The 24,188-nt window shown below is 41.5% G+C and overlaps 2 protein-coding genes and 1 pseudogene across 2 annotated transcripts in view; 1 reads left to right on the top strand and 2 right to left on the bottom strand.

Annotated features, from left to right (window-relative positions):
* ZNF157 (zinc finger protein 157) overlaps positions 1 to 24,188 on the bottom strand; it is a 50,858-nt gene that overhangs the window by 8,712 nt on the left and 17,958 nt on the right. The gene's annotated exons all lie outside the window — the stretch shown is intronic.
* LOC134367747 (centrosomal protein 15) lies at positions 19,373 to 19,765 on the bottom strand. Its single transcript, XM_063084466.1, has one exon. It carries the CDS (start codon positions 19,757 to 19,759, stop codon positions 19,373 to 19,375), a length of 387 nt encoding a protein of 128 aa, XP_062940536.1. The 5' UTR covers positions 19,760 to 19,765.
* LOC134367049 (UBX domain-containing protein 4-like) lies at positions 20,261 to 21,835 on the top strand (annotated as a pseudogene).

Raw genomic sequence — 24,188 nt, 5'->3', positions numbered from 1 at the left:
TAAACAAGTAATGATATAAAAAAGACCTAAACAACATAATCAATAAAGTAGATCTTTTGGATCAATATATATATTGAACACTACACCCTGATCATACAGAATATACTTTTTCTTAAGTGCACCCAGAACATTCAGAAAAATTGATCATATACTAGGGGATAAAGAAAACAATCTCAGTAGGTTCCTTAAAATAGATATATTACAAACAACACTGATCCCAATCAATAAACCAAGAAATTTAATAATTAGAAATTGACAAGCTGATTCTAAAATTCACATGCAACTTAAAAGGACCTAGAATAGCCAGAGCAATTTTGAAAAAGGAAAAGTTAGAAGACTTACACTACCTAATTTCAAAACTTATTATAAAAAAATTTAAAAATTAAAAAAAACTTATTATAAAGCTATAGTTTTCGAGACAGTGTGGTACTTTTGTAAAGATAAACAAAGGTACTTCAAAAAATTCATGGAAAAATGGGATTAAAAGATAATATGAATCTTTCCATGAACTTTTTGAAGACCCCTTGAATATGTGACAAAATAGTCTAGAAAAAGACCCATACATGTATGGCCAATTGATATCTGACAAAGGTGTTAAGGATATTCAGTGGGGAAAGGATACTCTTCCCGACAAATGGTACTGGGACAACTGGATAGCCATGTTCAAAAACTTCAGAGTTCTGGAAAGATATTCACTGAACTGTTAAGACTGGTTATCTTGGGGATGACTGGTTAGCTCAGTTGTTAAGAGGGCGGTGTTATAACACGAAGGTCAAGGGTTTGGATCCCCATACTGGCCAGCTGCCAAAAAAAAAATCATCACTTTCTCTTTGCACTGGCCCGTTAGGCCAGTTCGTTGGAATGCAGCCTTGTAACACCAAAGTCAAGGGTTCAGATCCCTGTACCAGCTAGCCGCCAAAAAAATAATAATAATAATAATAAGACTGGTTATCTCCAGAAGGTGAGATTAGAAGGAATTTTCAAATTAATTTTCATATTTCTGATCATTTAGTTAAGGTAGTATCTATCAAGTTTCTCCACTGTAAAGTTGCCAATTTTCCCTATGTAACTAATGAGTAATCTATAGGAACATATTTTGGGATTATGTAAATATTCTGTTCCTCATTAAATTTTCATACAATAGCTTTGGCATCCATCAATGATTCTTGCTTGACTCAATTATTACTACAGCAGTTGCTGTGATATTGTGAAATATGTGTTTGGTCTTCCTCCCATTTCCTGACATACAGCTTCTAAAATCCTGGAGATCTCCAGAGTAACAAAGCATCTTTTGTATGCTAATGAGATGACTGGTGGCTGGGGGGTGCAGCTAGACAGCCTCAGGATGGAGGATGGTTGCCAGGAGAATCAACCACATGATTAGAAGGTTAGAACTTTCAGTCCCACCCCACCCTGAATTTCAGAGAAGGGAGAGGGGCTGAAAGTTGAGTTGATAAACCAATGGCCAATGATTTAATCAACATGCCTATGTAATGAAGCCTCCATATAAACCCCAAAGGACTGAGTTCTGGGAGCTTCTGGATAGCTGAACTCCTGGACGTTTCTGAAGGGTGGCATGCCCCAGAGGGGCATGGAAGCTCCACAACCCCCCCACCCCACCACCGCAACTTACCTTGCCGTATGCATCTTTTCCTTCTGGTGTTCATCTGTATCCTTTGTAAGATCTTTGATAATAAATCAGTAAATGTAAGTAAAGTGTTTCCCTGAGTTCTATGAATAACTCCAGCAAATTAATTGAATCCGAGGAGGGGGTCAAGGGAACCTTGATTTACAGCCAGTTGGTCAGAAGTTCCTGGAAGCCTGGACTTGTGACTAGCATCTGAAGTTGGAGACAGTGTTGTGGGACTGAGCTCTCCTACGGGATCTGATGCTACCTCCAGGTAGATAGTGTCAGAATCTCATTGAATTAAAGGACACCCAGCTGGTGTCACTGCAGAATTGATTGCTTGCTTGGTGTGTGGGGAAAACTCACACACACATTGGTTGCAGAAGTGTTCCGTACTGTGAGAGTACAGTAGGAAAAAAAAGTTTGTTTTTTCTACTCAGTTGCTGATGGTTACTTTTCTATCTTATTCTTTCCACATTATTAATTGGCATTCAATCATAAGAAAGATCTTTCCCTTCTCCCTCATACATTCGATTTATTGTCAGTATGGACTCGTGGTTTATCTTGTCTGGGGACCCAAGGCCATATGCACATGTGTAAGTAAAATGTGGAGAAAAAACTTTTCTGGGACTCCTGATACGTAAGTACAATGAACTGTGATTCCAAAATCAGTTGGTGGAATTCTAACAGGGGCCACAGTCAGATTGGGAGGATACAGGGATACAACAGTTGATGGAATTAAGGTGAAAGTTTGGATGAAAATGGGAATGTTTGAATGGGTGGTTGCATCTCCCCTACCTAAATGTATTACCGAGATAGATACTATGTCTGACTATGGAAGACTTCCCCTACCTAGAACTGTAAAACTGAAGGCATATAAGTTCACCCCTTGGCCAATATTAATTGCACATGATAAATGATAAATGAAAATCTTTAGAATTGCCTGAGCCCATACAAGTTGTTAATTTGAAGCAGCACAGAATACGTGGTGGACAGAAAGAGATTACCACTTTAATGACATGTTAGGCTGAGGTGCTGGTCCAACAAATTCTCTTAGAATAGCCCTGTGTGGCCTGTGAAGAAGGTGGCTCAGGGAGACTAACAGGAAACTAGGAAGGCTTAAATGAAGTAGCACTGCCTACAGCATCAGAAGTTCCTGACAGGGTTTTAATAGTGAAAAAACACAGGAAACTAAAGGAGACTGGTGCTCAGTGATTGATCCTGCAAATCCATTTTTCTCTGTCTCAACATCAGAAAAGTCAAATGCAGTTTGCTTTCACATGGAAAGGATCCCAGTTTACATTTACTGTATTGCCACAGTGTTATCTGAATTCACCAGCTTACTGTCGTAAGTTAGTTAGAAGGGATTTGGACTTGGTGCAGGTCCCTCCCAAGTGTAATAATACACTACACTGATGATATCATGATAATAGCAGAAACTGAATATACAGCTAGGACTGACTTAAACACAGTAGTGACACTGGTGACCAACAGAGGCTGGTTGATAAATCCAATAAAAACCCAAGGGCCCACTTGAATGGTAAAATTCCTAGGAATAACATGGCCAGGAGCTACCCCTGACATTCCACTGGCAACAAAAAATGAACTGCTGTCATCGCCTACCCCTGGTACTAAGCAAGAAAAGCAACACCTGATAAGGTTACTTGGAATCTGCAGGATGCATATTCCACATCTAAAAATATTGCTAGCTTCTGTCTATTAAACAACCCTAAAGAGGGCCATATTTGAATAAGGGCTTGAAAAAAAGCAGACTATGTGAATTGCAAAAAGCAGTAGCTCACTTGATGCCTTTGGACCTTTATGATCCACACTAAGACATGATTTTGGAAATGTCTGCAACTTGTACTTACAGAGACTGAAGCTTATGGCAAAAGCCCATGAGAGTACTACCAACAGCAATGGCTGAAACTCTGGACCAGAGAACTTCCAGATGTGGTGGAATAGTATACACCATTTGTGACTAAAAGACATAAAATAATCTTGAAACTTGAAACACCCATAATGATTTGGGTGCTGTCAGAGAAACCCTCTTAATAAAGATGGCAGTGCCCAGAAGAGTTCTATAATATAATAGAAACAGTTTTTACAGGAACATGCCACTGGAGGACTACAAGGTAGTACTCATCATATTCACAAGCAGGTAGCCTCTTTTCCTCTAGGGCCAACTTTGGAACCACCAGAGGAACTGACAGATCCTATTGCCACATGTACAGCACCCTGTGAACAGCTATCAACTGGCCAACAAAAAGCTTCTTGGTTTACGGATGGCAGTTCCAAACTGGATGGACAATATCCTGTTAGGAAGGTCATTACACTATAACCACCTGATAGAAAAACTGATTGAAGAAGGTAAGAACAAATGAGCTCAGTGGGCTGAATAACATACTGTTTCCCTGGCAGTGGTGGAAGAACTGTACAATAAGAGACCCTATGTTTGGGTGTTTACCAAAGCATAGCCAGTGCCCAATGGTCTGGCCAATGGAAAACTGGTCTACTAAGGGAACATCCAGATGGGACATGGCTCTATGGAAACCACTATAGGAATTTAAGGGGAGCTGTGAGGCATTAAATAACAAGCTGACACAGTCCTGAACCCGGGATTCTGAGAACTTTGCAAAGGAGGAATTTATGCTCTTATTTTGCTGATAAGTAGTTAGCCATGAACCTTCAAGTGCCATGGCAACAGAAAGTTTTCTATAAACAGCTTTGTACCAGACATAACTGGCTTAATCAGTATAATTTTTTTTTACTGCCTTATAAAAAGAACCTAAAATAAACTAAGGTGCTTCACAGGTCAGCAGCTTGGGAAGCCCTCCTGATCCCATAAATGTGACTCTTCGTTAATTCTCTACTGTCTCCCCTCAGATACTGGTCCTCAACAAGTGGCACCCAAACAGGGACCTAAGTACACAGAAACTTCTTCAAAATAGGTAAGGGAACCTTCATGTTTTAGGGTATGCTCCTATTCTGTTTAGGAACGAAGGCATATACCTCAACAAGTGGCACCCGAACAGGGACCTAAATATGGAGAAACTTCTTGGAAACGGGTAAGGGAAACTTTGTTTTAGGGTGTGCACCTATTCTGTTTAGGAACAAAGGCATATAGTCAATAGTCAGGAGTAAAACTAATGGGACAAGGCGGGAGCAAAGAGTGGGACCTCTTTCTCCAAGTCTTGAAATCTATGCTTAAAGCCTGGGGCTGCAAGGTCTCTATTGTTCAGTTAGAAAAATTTTTACATCACATTCAAGTAGTCTGCCTCTGGTTTCCTGAAGAAGGGACAGTCAATATTGAAACTTGGGAACATGTTGGGAGACAGCTCCAAGATCATTATTGTGTTGTGGGTCCTTCTAAGGTCCCTGGTGACACATTTTCTTTATGGAATTTAATCAGAGACTGTTTACATCCCAGCCATGAGGCTTCTAAAGCACCTGTGGCCTCAACTGTCTCTAAATCTATTGAAGTTTCTGATATACTTTCTTCCCCCACTGATGTTATTGAAAAATCTTTGATCTGGGGAATGCACTGAAGAGATAGAGGATAAAGAGGAAATAGATATAGAGGTGGAATCACCTCTTGTTGAGCCATTGTCTCCACCCCTACCTTTGGCCATTGAGTCCCGTGATTTTCAGTTGGCTTTCGACCATCTGATAAAGTCCTGCCATCAAAATCGTAAATGGTCTTCAAAGGTGTCCTCTCTGTCTTCCCATGACCCCGTGGTGCCTCAGACATACCCCATCCTACACCGTGCTCCTTAAATGTCTCCTTTACAGAAGGCTCTCCTAATGGCACAGGAGAGAGGGGAAGATAGCTTGCGGGGATACAGATGGTATCCTTTTACTGAGTCTGTAAATGCTCAGGGACAAGCGGTACGAGAGTATCAACTGCTCCCTTTTACAATTCTGAAGGAGTTAAAAACTGCAGTGGCACAGTATGGGGCCATGGCTCCTTTCACTTTAAGCTTACTTGAGATAATGGCAGTTGAAGTTCTCCCCCCCAGTAGACTGGAAAAATATAGCAACCACCTGTCTTAGTGGAGAGAAATACCTTTTGTGGGAATCAGAGTTTTCTGAACACACTCATGAACAAACTGAGCACAATCACAGGGAAGGACTCGAGGTTACTTTTGATACGCTAGCAGGAGAAGGTGAATTTGCTACAGTAGCACGACAGCTTGGATTCTCTGCTGATGTGTATCAGCAGATTAATACTCTTGCTCAACAAGCTTGGAGGAGGCTTCCCACAGCTGGCACTAAAACAGAAGCACTTAGTAAGATCCGTCAAGGTCGTGATGAGGCATATCAGGATTTCTGGTCCCATTTGCCGCAGGCCGTGGGATGCCTAGTGGTAGATGGGGAAGGTGGAATGTTACTAACTAAACAGCGGGCTTATGAAAATGCCAACAGAGCTTGCCAGGCTGCTATTCGCCCTTACAGAAAAAAGGGAACACTCTCTGATTATGTCCATCTCTGTAAGGATATTGGACCTTCATATATGCAGGGAGTGGCTTTTGCAACTGCTCTGTGAAATATAATGCCCTCCCAATATTTTAGAGAACAAGAGAAGAAAAAGCCTCAGTGCAGACCCAAAACGTGCTTTAAATGCAGAAGGGGAGGTTATTTTGCAAAGCAATGTCCTATTCAGGACTCCGATTCTGGCATTTCACATTCTACTTCTGCCCCTAATATCTGTCTGCAATGTCGGAGAGGACATCACTGAGTTAATGAATGCCATTCCAAGACCACAGTAGAAGGCTGGCCCCTTCCCCAACAGGAAAATGGGAAGCGGGGCCTGGCCCGGCCCCATCAAACAATGGTGGCCATGTCCATCTACCCTCCCCAAATTCTGGAGTCGGCTTCTGAAAAACCATCGCCAACCTCTGCTGAGCAACCAGAGGAAGTGGAGGATTGGATCTCAGCCCCACAGCTTGGTTTGTGTTAACCCCTATTATGGGACCACAAGCTATCCCTACTGGTATATTTGGCCCTTTACCTTCAGGCAGTGTAGGGATTATTTTGGGATGAAGCAGCCTTACTTTAAAAGGTTTTCAGGTGTTTCCTGGGGTCACTGACTCTGATTATATTGGAGACATATGAGTTATGGCTGCCACAAGGCAAGGAATCATCACTGTCTCTCCTGACATGAAAACAGCTCAACTAGTATTAGTCCCTCTTTTAATTACAGGTAAGGTTCTCCAAAATACCCCATGGGGAGAGCAAAGGTTTGGATCATCTGATAAAACCTATTGGGTACAACAAATAGGAAAGGGAAAACTCTTTAAACGGTTGTTAGATATGGGAGCTGACATTTCTGTCATATCCCGAGCATACTGGCCTGCTTCTTGGCCTTTGCAGCCAGCCATGACTGAGCTCCACAGGATCAGCCAATCAAGTGCACCTTGGCAGAGTAGCTCTTTCCTCACTTGGACTGACAATGAAGGCCATTCCGGGACTTTTCGTCCCTATGTGCTTTCTTCTATACCTATTAATTTGTGGGCACATGATGTCTTGCAGCAAACGGGAGCTTTCCTATTGAGTCCCATGAAATTCTGCACCATTCCTCTCCCCCTTTATAATGGGGACCCTGATATCTCCTGCTACTGCTGATCCAATTTCTTGGATCTCAGATACACCTGTATGGGTGGATCAGTGGCCCCTTACTCAGGAGAAATTGCTTGCTTGTCAAAATTTGGTTCAAGATCAACTTCAAAAGGGCCATATTGAGCCTTGGAATACCTCTGTTTTTGTCATTAAGAAAAAATCTGGCTCGTGGAGATTTTTGCAAGACCTCCAAGCTATTAATGCAGTTGTGAAACCCATGGGCATTTTACAACCTGGCCTTCCATCTCCTATAGCCATCCTGCTTCATTTTATTTAATGGTCCTGGACCTGCAAGACTGTTTCTTTTCTATCCCCTTGTCTCCTTCAGATTGTGAATGGTTTGCTTTTAGTGTACCCTCTTTTAATTTTCAAGCCCCCATGAAAAGATATTAATGGAAGGTATTGCCACAAGGTATGGCTAACAGTCCTACATTATGTCAAAAATAAATTTCTAATGTTCTTGAGCCTTTACGATGCCAATATCCTCAGGCATATATCATCCATTATATGGATGATATTTTAATTGCTCATGAAAATCAACAGCGTTTAATTCCAATATTTGATTCCCTTTCCAAAGTATTAACTACTTATGGTTTGTTTCTATCTCCGGAAAAAATTCAAATGCAGCACCCCTTTTCCTATCTGGGTCATAACATGAACAACAAGACCATCCACCCACAAAAAAATCAAATCAGGCATGATTCTCTCAAAACATTAATGATTTCCAAAAATTACTAGGAGACATTAACTGGCTTCGTCTTTCCCTCCGACTTACAACTGTGGATCTTCAGCCTTTATTTGACATTTTAAAGGGTGACTCATCACCTAATTCTCCCAGAAGCTTAACTCCTGCAGCAATCCATGCATTGCAGAAAGTAGAACAAGCCATCCACAAATCACAGGTTTTTCGTGTAGACCCATTTTCACCCATATTGCTTACCCTATTTCCCACACCTATTGTTCCCACTGTGTTAATATGGCAACACGGCCCATTGGAGTGGCTTTTTTTACCATCTCACCAAACTCGTACTTTAACTCCTTATTATCTGTTTCTCACAGCTTTAATTATCAAAGGGCGGCATCAATTACAACAGTTGTTTGGGATTGACCCTCATATTGTTATTCCTTTCTCACTGCAGCGGTTTCAATGGTTAATAAGCTCTGTCGCTGCTTAGCAAAGAAGCCTTTGCAGAGTTTACTGGTCAAATCTCTGTCCATTACCCTCAGAATAAACTGTTACAATTTTTTCAGCGTACTTTCTTCATCCTTCCTAAAAATACTACTTGGATTCCTTTATCTAACGCTTCTCTTGTGTTTACCAATGGTTCCAGCACTGGACTAGCAGCAGTAATTACTGATGGCCAACCTTTTTCTAGGTATGTTCAAGTCTCCTCTGCACAGCGCATTGAACTTCATGCTGTTATTTATGCTATTCCTTACTACAGAACAGTCCCTTTAATTTATATTCAGGCAGTCAATATTTGATTTTAGTTTTGCAGGATATTGAAACAGCTCATGTAATTTCCACCTCTGACCCTGAATTACGTTCTTCGTCTCCTTACGAACTTTCATTCACAACCACACTTGCCCTTTTTTTGCTGCCCATATCCATGCACATTCAGCTTTACCAGGTCCTCTTTCATCTACAAACACTCCTGCAGATTCAATTACATGTAAGATTTATAATGCTTTTGAATCTGCTCAACATTCACATGCTCCTCATTATCAAAATTCTCAAGCGCTATGTTGCCAATTTAACCTTACCAGAGGCCACTCACCAGATTGTCCGGTCTTATAAATCTTGCCCTTTACATCACCCAGTTCCCCATTATGGAGTTAACCCTCGTGGTCTGTTGCCTGCACAATACTGGCAGATGGATGTCACTCATATTTCTTCTTTTGGGTCTCTTTCTTTTGTTCGTGTCTCTATTGATACATTCTCTGGCTTTCTTGTGGCTTCAGCGTGAACTGGAGAAGCTACTCAGCATGTTATTGCTCATTGCTTATTTGCTTTCACTATTTTGGGAGTGCCTAAATGCATCAAGACAGATAATGTTCCAGGTTACACTTCTAAAGCTTTTGCTACATTTTGTTCTTCATTTAACATTGATTTACGCACAGGTATTCCTTACAAACCACAAGGACAAGGCATCGGTGAACTTGTTCATAGCACGCTGAAAACTCAAAGACTCAAATTACAGAAGGGCGAAACATACCCCCAGTCACCACATAATATTTTAAACCATGCCTTGTTTGTTTTGAATTTTCTTAATATAAATGTAGATGGTCTGTCTGCTGCTGAACATTTGCATCCTCAAGAACGACAGGCATGGCCTGAGGTTCTCTGGAGAGACCCTCAGACCAATAACTGGCATGGACCCAATCCGGTATTGACATGGGGTAGAGGACATGTGTGTGTTTTTCCTAAAAATGCAGATGCCCCACGCTGGATTCCGGAGAGGCTGGTGCGACTTGGAGAAAGCAGAACAAAACCAAACCGAAGAAGTGATGGAGAGAATGAAGCGCCTAAGGCTGATTCCTCTGGCTCTGATGAGTAGAAAAGCACACGGTACTAGGACAGCGTCCCTGGTCACCTGGGGCCAAATCAAACGACTCACGTCGGATGCACAAGAAGTAGTAAAGAGGGCAGGAGGGCAGTTGACTCTGGAGGCGCTATTTTTAGCTATGATGGCACTTCTATCTTGTCAGGTATGGGGAGAAACTTTGGGGGCATATTATCCTAATCCTCCTATGTTAAGGCCTAGGACTTGGGCTGACCCGAGTTTTTGTGTTTTCACTAATGATACTCTATTGATGGCCAAGAAGGATGGATCTATAATTCCTGAAATAAAAAGGTCTCTTAATTACTCTGCTCACTCTTCTCCTTTACCTATTTGTTTTACCACTAAGCCTAGGTTTGGTTGCTTTCATACCCACATCATAGGAAAATTGGCATACAGAATAGAGGCACCTTCAGAAGGACTCCAATCTCATCCAGGAGTTCATATGCAGACTGTAAGAATGTATGGATTGGATGGGATAAAAGATTTAAAAAGCTGGTGCTCTAGGAGCCCTCCCAGGGCTGTCCTCCTGTGCGGATCAACATGGACAGCCTTCTGTCAAACACCCCCACTGGCTGGAATGTTATTATCCCACTCCCGCATTGCACCACCCTGCTGGGTTTTCTTCAGATGATGAGAAGGTGTTATGGGACTGGTCTCATCGTCACCTAGAATCCGGGTTGCCATCCGACTGGGTGGCACCCGAGGGTTGGGTGACTAGTATACGGTATGCAATTCAGGGTATAGCCCATCCAGATTTGTGGAGATTGCTTGCTTCACTGAGTGTTGTTACTACAACTATCATAGACCCAGACCAACATCTTGTGGTTTCCTGTGGTCTACATTCCTGTGTAGCTCCTCCCAGTGTGCTACTTGTGGGAAATTTTAAAATAACGCCCCATGGTAATGGTTATAATATTTCCAGTAACCAATGTATTTTAACATCCTGTATTTCTTCCAGTATTGGGAATGAACACAAAGAAAGAGGATTGATGGTTTTACCACAACCCCCTTTTGTAGTCCTCCCTGTGCATGTAAATGGCTCTTGGTATGAGGATACAGGTACTCAGGTCTTATCCCATGTTTCTGCACTGTTATCTCGAAAAAAGCACTTTTTAGGATTGCTTGTCAGAGTCCTTGCACTTATTTCTGTTGTGGCTAGTGCAGTGACCTCTACACTTGCTCTGTCTCAAAGTATCCATACTGCCCATTATGTAAATCAATTAGTTCAAAATACTACACGAGCCTTAATGGTACAAGAGGAGATAGATAGAAAAATTAATGCCAAGCTTAATGCTCTTGAAATGGCAATAGACTATTTAGGAGAAGAGGTACAGATTTTAAAAACACGCATGTCGTTGCGAGGCCATGCCACCTATAAATGGATTTGTGTAACCACAAAGCCTTATAATAAAACAGAGTGGGAATGGGAGAGGATATGTCGCCATCTGCTGGGTGTCTGGCATTCAAACAATTTTAGTGTGGATTTGGACGTTTTACTTCAAGACATTTAATTAATTTATTTTTTTAAAAGATGACCAGTAAGGGGATCTCAACCCTTAACTTGGTGGTGTCAGCACCGTCCTCTCCCAAGTGAGCAAACCGGCCATCCCTATATAGGATCTGAACCCACAGCCTTGTTGTTATCAGCACCACACTCTCCCAAGTGAGCCATGGGCCGGCCTACATCAAGACATTTTAAACATTCAAAACAGTCAGTTAAATATTATGGCTCCTGAGGAACTTGCAAAGACATTGTTCGATAAACTGTCTCAGCTGAATCCCTTGAATATGGTGCAACAAATGTTATACCTGTTGGTAGCTTTTATAATTGTCTCTGTATTTGCCCTTTTGTGTTTTTCAGTCTTTCTCCACTGTAACAACGACCAATTGTGACTACTCCATACCATTACCCACCAATTACAGGTTCAAATGGGAAGTCACGGGGTCTTCATTGTCCAAAATACAGAGGGGGGAGATGTGAGGCACTAAATAACAAGCTGACAGTGTCCTTGTTATTTTGGAATTATGCCAGCAAGGCTGGCTTCCCGTTTTCCTGTCTCCCCCTTCTCCTTGAGATCTGACCTTTGAATGAACCCAGGATCCTGAGAACTTTGTAAAGGAGGAATTTATGCTCTTATTTTGCTGATAAGTAGTTAGCCATGAACCCTCAAGTGCCATGGCAACAGAAAATGTTCTATAAACAGCTTTGTACCAGACATAACTGGCTTAATCAGTATAATTTTTTTTTTTACTGCCTTATAAAAAGAACCTAAAATAAACTAAGGTGCTTCACAGGTCAGCAACTTGGGAAGCCCTCCTGATCCCATAAACGTGACTCCTTGTTAATTCTCTACTGTCTCCCCTTGGGTACTGGTCCTCAACAGGGAGCATTAAAGTAGGATATGTTGATGCCCATAAAAGAAACTTCTTCTGGGATCAAAAGGAGATTGGAACCAGCAAATGGATAGCCTGGTATGCTCACCTGAGGTGGCCATCTGTTTCCATTAAAAGAGTGGACATGGGGGAGCTGCAGCAATATAAAGATGAGCTAATAGTTGACATCTTCCTCTTGCACCCTCTGAGGCACAAAATGCCAACAAGAACTGTTCAATCAGAACAACAAGAACTTATCAACCAGCTTCTGTTTGCCAGCAAGAAAGACAGAGACTGCAGATAGCTATGGGGCAAATTGCCCAGGGGAAAGACCGCACACTTAGTCAGCAAGTAGAGTACACTTGACCACTACTGATAACCCCAGGAAGCTATAAATAGGTGACAGAAATAGACACTCTGGACTGGACTTTCATAACTGATGGTAGATGCAAATACTCAAATACTACAAAAAGAAATGAAACAGAAGATACTATAGCAATTTGGACTGCCAAGTTACATTTCTTCAGCCCAAGGAACACACTTTACAGCCCACAGTATACAACAGTGGGCAAAAGGATAACACCAAATGAACATATTATGTTGCATACCATCCTTAGAGTAGTGGTTTGATAGAGAATTGGAATGGGCAATTGAAACACTTGTCAAAAATGACAAGCCGCCTGGGTACACTGCTCCAGCCCTGCAAGGTATTGCCACCTAGCTGGCACTGTAACTGAGTCTTCAAAAGGCCATTCTACCATTCTTTCAACAAGCTGCCTCAGGATGGTGGGGAACATGGTAAGACAGGTGAATTCCATGAGCATGGGCCCACTGCCACACTTCTTTTACTGTGAAATGAGTTCCTTGATCAGAAGCAATGCTGAGTAGGCATTCTGTAAGCCCACAGATGGTAGTTTGGGCAGAAGCATTGTGTGCAGAGAAGGCAAATTCAGTATTGTTATGTAAAGATACTGAGAAATTGCTGTAAGATCACTTAATTGTCTACTGGAATGTCATCTGGCTTGTTTCACTGAAAGTTACCAGCCTATATTGTTAAACTATAATCCCACCTATGTTCTCTTCCTGTAACTTCCTGGTCTGGAAAATAAATGCAGGAAGAAAACCCCAATTTGGCGTTAATTTCCCAAGGAAGGGTTGCCTCTTGCTTGAGAGCTCCAGCAGGAGATTAACCACTTTGGGGTCTCTCACTGCTCAGAAGAGATGCGCTTTGAGTAATCCTTTGCATCTCCGTCACCCAGGGGAAGTGGGGTGACAAATCCGTGGGGGGCGAAGCAACACAAAGCAACAATGAACGAACACTTAGAAAGGTCCTTGGCTATCATGGACAAAATATATTCCTCTGCACATCACCTCAAATGCCCCATTGTGCTGTACGCAAATACACATCACCCTTGTTTTTGTGGCTGGAAAGCTATTAAAGAGAATAGAAAAAAGATAGCCAGTTTCTGATTAAAGGAGTAGTTATCACATGGTGGGTCTGGATTCTCTGGTGAATAGATATCTCCTATTGATTCTGTTTCTCTGGTATAACCCTAACTGATATACATTTTGGTACCAGAAGTGGTTCTAGAGGAATAGAATCTTAAGGATGAGTTTTCTGGATTGGTTGAGTTTTCTAGAATTGGTTCTCAATTCTGATTAGATTAGACTCCATTTCCATTTGTAAAGAGGGCACTGGTAGTCCTGTAGAGATATGCAAGGTATAGTCATCAGATACAATGATCCCCCCTTTACCCACGATTTCGCTTTGCACGGTTTTGGTTACTGGCAGTCAACCATGATCCAAAAATATTAAATGGAAAATTCCAGAAATAAACAATTCATAAGTTTTAGATTGCATGACATTCTGATTAGCATGATGAAATCTCACACTGTTGACCTAGGACACAAATCATCCCTTTGGCCAGTGTATCCACACTGTAGACGCTATCTACCTGTTAGTCACTTAGGGGCCATCTCAGATCGACTGTTGTGGTATCACAGTGCTTGTGTTCAAGAACGAATCTTCTATCCATGAAATTGCGAAGAAGGAAAAAGAAATTTGTGCTATTTTGGCTATCGCACCTCAAACTGCAAAAGTTATGGCCACAGTGCATGGTAAGTGCTTAGTTAAGATGGAAAAGGCAATACATTTGTAGGTGGAAGACATGAACAGAAATGTGTTCTGATTGACAGCAATCAGGTTCGTTACTATCCAGTTTCAGGCACCCAGTGAGGGACATATATACAAGACTAGCCTTGAGCAGGCTCCGAAAGCACAAGTAAACTACATGAGAAAATGGCCCAAATGCTCATGGCCCCCACTCCTGCTACATTACTTTCCCTCTCCCTGCCTGCACCTATGGCTTCCTGGGGAGTTCCCCATAATCAGCTGCCTGAGGAACAAAAACTCAGGCCTGCTTTGCAAATGGTTCTGTACAACATGCTGGCACCACCTGAAAGTGGACAGCTGCAGCACTACAGCCCCTCTCTGGAACATCCCTGAAGGACAGTGAAGGGGAATCCTCCCAGTGGGCAGAACATCAAAGTGTTCAGCTGGTTGTTCAGTTTGCTTGGAAGGAGAAATAGCCAGATGTGTAGTTGTATACCAATTCACGGACTATGGCCAATGGTTTGGGTTGATAAGGGACTTGGAAAGAATATGATTGAAAATTGGTGGCAAGGAGCTCTGGGAAGAGGTATGTGGATAGACTTTTCTGAGTGGGATAAAAACATAAACATATTTGTGTTCCAAGTGAATGCTCACCACAGGGTGACCTCGGCAGAACAGGATTTTAATAATCAAGTAAAGAGAATGGCCCATTCTGTAGGTACCAGTGAGCCTCTATCCCCAGCTGCTCCTGTCATTGTCCAGTGGGCTCATGAACAAAGTGGCCACGGTGGCAGGGACAGGTTATTCATGGGCTCAGTAGCATGGACATCTACTCACCAAAGCCAATCTGGCTACAGCCACTGCTGAGCATGCATTCTGCCAGTAGCAGAGGCCAACACTGAGTGTCCAATATGGCACTTTTTCCCAGGGTGATCAGCCAGTGTAGTGGCAGGCTGATTACACTGGACCATTTCCATCATGGAAGGGGCAGTGCATTGTTCATACTGGAATAAACACTTATTCTGGATATGAATTTGCCTTCTCTGCACACAATGCTTCTGCCCAAACTACCATCTGCGGGCTTACAGAATGCCTACTCAGCATTGCTTCTGATCAAGGAACTCATTTCACAGTAAAAGAAGCGTGGCAGTGGGCCTATGCTCATGGAATTCACCTGTCTTATCATGATCCCCACCATCCTGAGGCAGCTTGTTGAAAGAATGGTAGAATGGCCTTTTGGAGACTCAGTTACAGTGCCAGCTAGGTGGCAATACCTTGCAGGGCTGGAGCAGTGTCCCCCAGGCAGCTGTATATTCTCTGAATCAGCATATAATATACAGTGCTATTTCTTCTTAGCCAGGATTCTCAGGTCCAGGAATCAAGGAGTAAAAGCGGAAATGCCACCACTCACTATTACTCCCAGTGACCCACTAGCAAAATTTTTGCTTCGTGTCCCTGTGAATTTATGCTCTGCTGGTGTAGAGGTCTTAGTAACCATTACTCTTTCAGAGGGAGAGAAGAAATCTAGGGTTATCAGTGGTGGGAGGGGGGAGGGAGAGGGGGGTAGGTAGAGATTGGACAAGGGGCATAAAGAATAAGTACAATTTGTAACAATATACATACTAATAATATTGATTTGATCAACATGTGTCAACGTTGAATCCCAAAAATATGTATAATCAATTATGACTCAATTAAAAAAAAAATGCTTCCACCAGGAGACACAGTGCCTCCATTGAACTGGAAGCTAAGACTGCCACCCAGTCACTTTGGGTTCCTCATGCCTCTGAATCAATAAGCAAGGAAGGGAGTTACTGCACTGGCTGGAGTGACTGATCCTGATTACCAAGGAAGGGGCAACTGGACTGTTACTACACAATAGAGGTAAGGAAGAGTATGTCTGGAATACAGACAACCCCTTAAAGCATACTACCACGCCCTGTGATTAAAGTCAATGGAAAACTACAACCCGATTCAGGCAGGACTAACTATAGCCTAGACTCTGCAGGAAAGGTTTGGGTCACCCACCAGGTAAAGGAGCGTGACCAGCTGAGGTGCTTGCTGAGGCAAAAGGGAATATGAAATGAGTAGTAGAAGAGGGTAGTTATAAATACCAGCTATGACCATGTGACATTGAAGAAATTAGAACTGTAATTTTTATGAGTATTTCTTCCTTATTTTGTTATGAATACATGTGTATATGTGTGCGTGTCTGTGTACATATACATACGCACATATATATCTCACAAATTATTTTGTCCCCTCTCTTATCCTCATCATCTAATATAAAATCTATTAATAAGTTAATTTTATATCACGGTATTTATTTAAGTTACAGGATATCGATGAGAAGTGTGAACAACTACCCAATGACTTTGTATCTTCTTCTGAGGACAAAGTGTGTTTTCAGTTGTACATATGATAACTGTGTGTGTTAGGCAGAAGCAAGAGCTTGCTAGTATCTTTATGTGGAGATTAAGTATGATTTAACGAGACATATACAGACGCCAAGATAACAAGTGTGGACTGTGATGGTCAGTTTTATGTGTCAACTGGGTTGGTTACAGTCCCCATTTATTCAATTAAACACTAACCTAGTTGTTGCTGTGAAGACCTTGATAACATGGGCGGGTCTCATCCAATCAGTTGAAAGGCCTTAAGAGCAAAACTGAGGTTTCCTGAGGAAGAAGAAACCCCACCTGTGGACAGCAATGTCATCTTCTGCTAGAGAGTTTCAAGCATGCACTTCCTGATGGCCTACCCTATGGATTCTTGACTTGCCTAGCCAGCCTTCATAACTGCTTAATCCAATTCCTTTCAATAAATCTCTACACACACACGCACACACACATACACACACACCACATATAACCCCTACTGGTTCTATTTTTCTTGTACAACCCTGACTCATACAGAGTACCCAGAGGGCCCTTAACTGAATGACAAATGTCCTTATAAGAAACGAACGAGAAGACAAACAGAGGAAGATGACATGTGAAGACAGAGGCAGAGACTGTAGTGATGCAGCCAAAAACCAAGAAATGCCTGGAACTGCCAGAAGCCAGAGAGGCAAGGAAGGATAATCCCCTAGAACCTTAAAGAGAGCAGGCTCATGTCAACACCTTGGTTTCAGACTTACGACCTCCAGAACTGTGAGAGAATAAATTTTTGCTGTTTTTAGCCACCAACTTTGTGTCATTAAATATGGCATACTCAGGAAACTAACACAGATTTTTGTTACTAGGAAGTGGGGCACTGCTGTAACGAATACCTAAAAATGTGGAAATGGCTTTGGAATGGGATAACATGCAGAGATCAGAAGAATTTTGAGGCACATGATGAAAAAAAAAACTTAGATTGCCTTGAAGAGACTATAGGCAGAAATATGGATGTTAAAGTCACTGCTGGAGAGGGCTGAGAAGGAAGTGAAGAAAGGTCAAGAGTTCATATCCCTGTACTGGCCAGCTGCCAAAAAACAAACCAAAAAAGAAAAGAAAAAGAAGGAAGTGAGGAACATGGTCAAGAAAGCTTCTATCATCTTACGTAAAACCCATATCATCATGCACAAAATGCTAGTACAAATATAAACATTAAAGATGCTCCTGGTGAGGACTCAGAAGGAAATGAGGAACATGTTACTGGAAACTGGAGGAAAAACTCTCCTCGTTATAAAGAGGCAGAAAACTTGGCAGACTTGTGTTCTACACTGTGTGGAAAGTAGAACTTATAAGCAATAAACTTGGGTATTTACTTAGCTGAGAGATTTCCAAACAATGTGTTGAAGGTGTGGCCAGACTTTGCCTCACTGCTTATAGTAAAACATGATACAAAAGAGATATATTGAGTAAGAAAGTATTAAGCAAAAAGGAACCAGCACTTGATGATTTGGGAGAGTCTCAGCCTATCCAGATTGCAAAAGATGCTAAAATTAGAAAATTCACTGTTGGGAAAGTGTGCTCTTCTTTTCTTGAAAATTAGGTATGTGACTCACAGATCCACTGAACCATCTTGGCAGAAGCCAGGAATAGAGATGGGATTATCCAACAAAGATCTGTGGAGGACCTTTTTCTCTAAAGGGGACATACATAGGAGAGCCACAAAGCTATTGAGAATCTTATATCAGTAGAAACATTGCCAGATTAAACTGAAAGGGACAGAGACAGGACAAAATAACAGAATGTTGTCAAACTTCCAGAATTTTATAGGCAGAAAACAGGCTGACAGAACTACCTGGCTGTAAGAAAAAGAATGATTCCACAGGCAGAGCCACAGGTGCAGAGGCTGAGGACAGAGGCATGGCCCAGAGGCAAAGGCCCATAGAGCCACCACAGACAGTGCAAAGGCTCGAAGTGCTGCCATGGGTCCAAAAGATAGAGCCACTGCCAGCCCAGAGAGCAGAGCATCAAGCCACAGAGAATTATTTTCAGGCCCTGAAATCTAATGGACCCCATACCAGCCAGCTGCCAAAAAAAAGAAAAGAAAAAGAAATCTTTTTCTCCACTAGATGTCAAACTTGCTTGGGACTATTGACCCTTTTATGACTTCCCATTTCTCCTTTTTGGAATGGGAATGCTTAGGCTATGCCTGTCCTACAATTTTATTTTGGAAGCATATAACTTGTTTTCTAGTTTTGCAGATCCACAGATGGATATTCATGCTATAATGGGTTAAGACTTTTGGGGTTGTTGGGATGGGGTGAATGTATTTTGCATATAGGATGGATGTGATTTGGGTTCCAGAGGAGGACGAGCTGTAGTTGGTTGAATGGTGCCATCACAAAAGATATGCCCACATTCTTTTTTTTTTTTTTTTTTTTTTTATTTAAAACAATTCACTTTTAATTCTTAGTTTTTAACATGTCTATGGGTTTGATAGAAAGCAAACTCATAACCTTGAAGTACTAGTAGGTGATAACCTGAAACTTCCCAGTAGCTTCTCATATCTTCATTGTCACTTAGGAGATAATGAAACAATATGAACATATTCAATTCCTAAAGTTCCTGCAATTACCTACATACTATTAAGTTTACTATTCAGTATTATTAAACAGGTTTTTTGAAGTAGCATGTGAAGAAGTTATCGCTGTGCCTCATTTTGAATGGTATTTTCTGCCTCATTTTGATTTTCAGTACAAATAGGATATGGTTTTCTTCCTAAAAGAAACTGTTCCCATTTGGGAATATATTCTTCTACTGATGTCCAGTAACGAGTCTCAAGAGAAACCACTTCAGACCGTGGAAGTGGGTGAATCCTAGTCTGCAGAGACTTTTCTGCTGCTTCTATATCCTTTAAAAGACTAAGATTCCTTTTAAAAGCAATCTCAGCTGCTTGCAGCTGAGATGCCTTTTCTGTGTTTTGATCTCCACATTTATTCTCCATTTGTTGAAGTAACATTAATCTTTGTGATACTATTTCTTCATGTCTTTTAGAAAGGCGAATTTCTTGAGCGAACAAGGAAGTCATCGTTAATGAAAGGTGTGTTATAAGCTTTCTTACCCTGGCCGCTCAGCACTCTCATGTTGGGGGTTTAGGAAAACCTATTTTCATGGTACATGAAAATAGGAGAAAGCTCACCTTGGCTAAAGAGCCTGGGCCAATATAGACAGAGGTATAGCGAAATGCTTCGAAGGCCCCAAGCAGGAAGGCAAATCATATGATTGGGCACAAAAGCTGAAGGTGACTGCCCGAGCCCGCCTCTGAGCTCTTCTGGGCAAGATATGCCCACATTCTAACAACCCAAGCCCTATGAATGTTACCTTATTTGAGAAAAGGATCTTTGCAGATGTAGTTAAGGATCTTGAGTTGGATCATCCTAGCCTGGGTAGGCCCTAAATCCAATGACAAGTGTCCTCTTAACAGACAGAAGAGGAGAGGGGAGTGATGCTGTGGTTCCAGGGGCCATTCAGGTTGCCATCACAGTGGTCAAGAGGAGCAGCATGGTCTTCATGGTGTTCGTAACAGATGATGATGAGTAGTATACACAGACGGCTGCAAACTGGGAAGATGAGAAAGTGACAGAAGCATCCTTAAACAGTCATGTTACTATTAAAATCAATACCAAAAGATCCACACACTAAAAGTTGAAACATCTCATGGCAGCACTCTTTACAATAGCCAAGAGTTAGAACCAGCCCAAATGCCCATCATCAGATGAGTGGATACGGAAAATGTGGTATATCTACACAATGGAATACTACTCAGCTATAAAAACGAATGAAGTACTGCCATTTGCAACAACATGGATGGACCTTGAGAGAATTATATTAAGTGAAACGAGTCAGGCACAGAAAGAGAAATACCACATGTTCTCACTTATTGGTGGGAGCTAAAAATTAATATATAAATTCACACACACACACACACACACAAAGAAAACCGGGGGCGGGGGAGAGAAGATATAACAACTACAATTAGTTGAAGTTGATACGACAAGCAAACAGAAAGGACATTGTTGGGGGGGAGGGAGGAGAGGGAGGAGGGAGGGAGGTTTTGGTGATGGGGAGCAATAATCAGCCACAATGTATATTGACAAAATAAAATTTAAAAAAAAAAAAAAAGTTGAAACATCAATTGCAAATGGGAGCCAGTCAGAAAGCTTAGTCTCTGTTTCATCTCTCATTTGAACCCAACACTTCTGAAAACTCTCAGTCCAGAAATGTAGAGTTTGTGATATACCACCCACCTCTCCTGATACAAAGTCAGATACTTAAATAGGAGGAGACAGTTCAGGCCGTGCTATCCCCTCTCAGGAGCCTAACGGAAGTTCAAATCAGAGACCTACCAAGCACCTCACTGTCAGAGTGAACAGACTAACCAAAACATTTAAGAAGAAGAAAGAAAAGGAAAGTGAAAGAACAAAGAGAGATTAAGAAGGAAATTGAGGAGGAAAACTGGAAAAGAAATGTTGAATATTAAAAGAATGCAAGAGTTAAAAAGAATGTAAGCACAAAGAAACAGAAAAGGCAGAAGACAGGGCAGCTCAAGGATGTATAAAACGGCAGATTGGAGAGGACCATGCAGAGAGCACTGCTCATTTTACAAAGACAAAAGATAAAGCAGAAGCTGTCAAAGCTGCTGCTTTGCTGAAAACAGGCAGAAATGGAATTCAAGAATTTTATGTGAGAGACAGAAGTGTTATTGCAACAATTCAATTCTGTCTTCCTGATGGTTCTTTCTTTACACATCAGTACCCTTTGGAAGCTCCTCAAGAAGAAGCATAGCAGGCAGGAAGACCAACAACAGCCATGGTACACTCTTCCAGTAGAGATATTTGGACACTGTTGGGGACAATGCTTCATCATCTGGATATTGATTAGCACTTAATTATTTAGTAATGTTCCACCTGCACAGACTTTTTTGAGAACAACTTCATCAGAACACTCAAATTGTGCACCCACTTGACAACTCAGAAAAAAAAAAACCAACCAGAAAAAAGAGTGCTGGAAAAGCCATGAGGAAGATTTCAAAAAGGGCAGACTGAGGATTCAAGATGATGGTGAAGGTGAAATCGCTTGGAATGCAAATGCTACTCGGATGTAGAGAGACAGGTACAGTATGTACAATAGTCATAGCTTCTCTTACAATTTAATTCAACTAAAATTCTACTGGGGATGTGGGGCTGCTTTTTATGTTTTCCAACTAATCTTTATTATAAAGTATCTCTTTAATTCCACTTACAGGGTGTGGGTTAAAATAGTAACTCAGAAAAATCAAGAGATAAAGTAACCAAATAGCTGCTAAGTCTTTGCACATGGTAATCAACTGCTAGGAACCTAAAGAATCAAAAACTCTGACACAACTCTCCATCGGCTTTCTTATGCAGTTATTGCATTACCCATTGCCCATATGCTCTCAGACGACTCATTTTGTTTCAAGTTATTTTGCTCTAAAACTCTTAAGCCCATGCAAAGTAACTGATGCATCCCTGAGTTATTTGACTCTGGGTCAGAAGCATTTTGATTAACCAATTAAGATGATAATTTATGTTTAGCTTTTCTCTTTATCACTCATCAATTGCAAGCAAAATTTCGCAGTTTTTAATCTTACTTAAAAACTGAATGAAAAATCATTTCAAAAAGAAAAATAGCCACAGGAGACCTGTAATAGAATTTATAACAAAGTTGTAATTGAAGATATTGTTTCCATCATCCATATGAAGATTTACCAAATGGGGCTGGCTGGTTAGCTCAGTTGGTTAGAGCATGGCCTTATAACAAGGTCAAGGGTTCGGTTCCCCTTACCGGCCAGCCGCCAAAAAAACAAAAACAAACGAACAACAAAAACAGAAAATAAGTGTTGACAAAAATGTGGAGAAATAGTACCCTTGTACATGGTTGGTGGGAATGTAAAATGGTACAGCCACTGTGCTTCCTCAAAAAATTAAAAATATAATTACCCTATGATCCAGCAATTCCACTTCTGGGTATATACACAGAAGAATTGAAAGCAGAGTCTCAAAGAGATATTTGTATACCCATATTAATAGCAGCATTATTCACAATAGCTAAAATGTGGAAGCAACCCAAGTGTCCATCAATAGATGAATGGATAAGCAAAATGTGGTATACACGTACAGTGGAATATTATTTAGCCTTTAAAAAGAAGGAAATTCTGATATATACTAAAATATGTATTAAACTTGAGGATATTATGCTAAGTAAAATAAGCCAGTCACAAAAAAAGATAAATATTATGATTCCACTTATATAAGATACTTACAATAGTCAAAATTATAGGGACAGAAAATAGAATAGTAGTTGCCAGGGGCTAGGGGGAGGGGAGAACGGGGAGTTATTGCTTAATGGTGTGATATTATGAAATATGTATTTGGTCCTCTCATCCCAATCCCTTTCCTGGCATACAACTCCTAAAATCCTTAGAATCTCCAAAGTGATCTTTTTGTAGGCTAATGAGTTGGCTGATAGCTGGCAGCCCTTAGATAGCTTCAGAATGGGGGCTGGTCACTGGAAACACCAAAGCAGGATTAGAGGGTTGGGACTTTCAGCCACACACCCCCAATGTCTAGGGAGGGGAGAGGTGCTGAAGGTTAAGTTGATTACCAATGACAAATGATTTAACCAATCATGTCTACGTAATGAAGCTTCCATAAAAACCCAAAAGGCCTGTGTTCAGAGAGCTTTTGTCTTTTTTTCTTTTTTTTTTAAAAGATGACCGGTAAGGGGATCTTAACCCTTGACTTGGTGTTGTCAGCACCACGCTCAGCCAGTGAGCTAACTGGCCATCCCTATATGGGATCCGAACCCGGGGCCTTGGTGTTATCAGCACCGCACTCTCCCGAGTGAGCCACGGGCCGGCCCTCAGAGAGCTTTCGGATAGCTGAACACATGAAGGTTCCTGGAGGGTGGCACACCTCTTCTCCCATAATTCACTCTATGCATCTCTTCATCTGTATCCTTTGTAATAAGTGGTGAAGCTTAAGTGTTTGCCTGAGTTCTCTGAACCACCCAGCAAATTAATTAAACCCAAGGAGAAGGTCATGGGAGTCCCAATTATAGCCAGTCAGTCAGAAGCACAGGCAAAACACCTGGAGCTTGTGGCTGGCATCAGGATTTGGCGGGGGGAGGGGAAGTCCCAGGGACTGAGCCCTCACCTATGGGATCTGACCCTATCTCCAGGTAGATAGTGTTGGAATTGAATTAAATTAGAGGACATCAGCTGATGTTCACTGAAGAATTGCTTGCTTGGTGTGTGGGGAAAAAACCCATATATTTGGTCACAGAATTCTTCTGTGTTTATTGTTGCTGAGTAAGACTATAGGAAAAACACTTTGGTCTGTTTATTCTGACATTAGGAAATGGGGAGAGTTTCAGTTTTACAAGATGAAAAGAGTTCTGGGGATGCACGGTGGTGATGGTTGCACAACATTATGAAT

This window comes from Cynocephalus volans, chromosome X, assembly GCF_027409185.1.
Source record: "Cynocephalus volans isolate mCynVol1 chromosome X, mCynVol1.pri, whole genome shotgun sequence".
NCBI classification, from domain to species: domain Eukaryota; kingdom Metazoa; phylum Chordata; class Mammalia; order Dermoptera; family Cynocephalidae; genus Cynocephalus; species Cynocephalus volans.
This window is presented reverse-complemented; position numbering and strand designations above follow the sequence as displayed.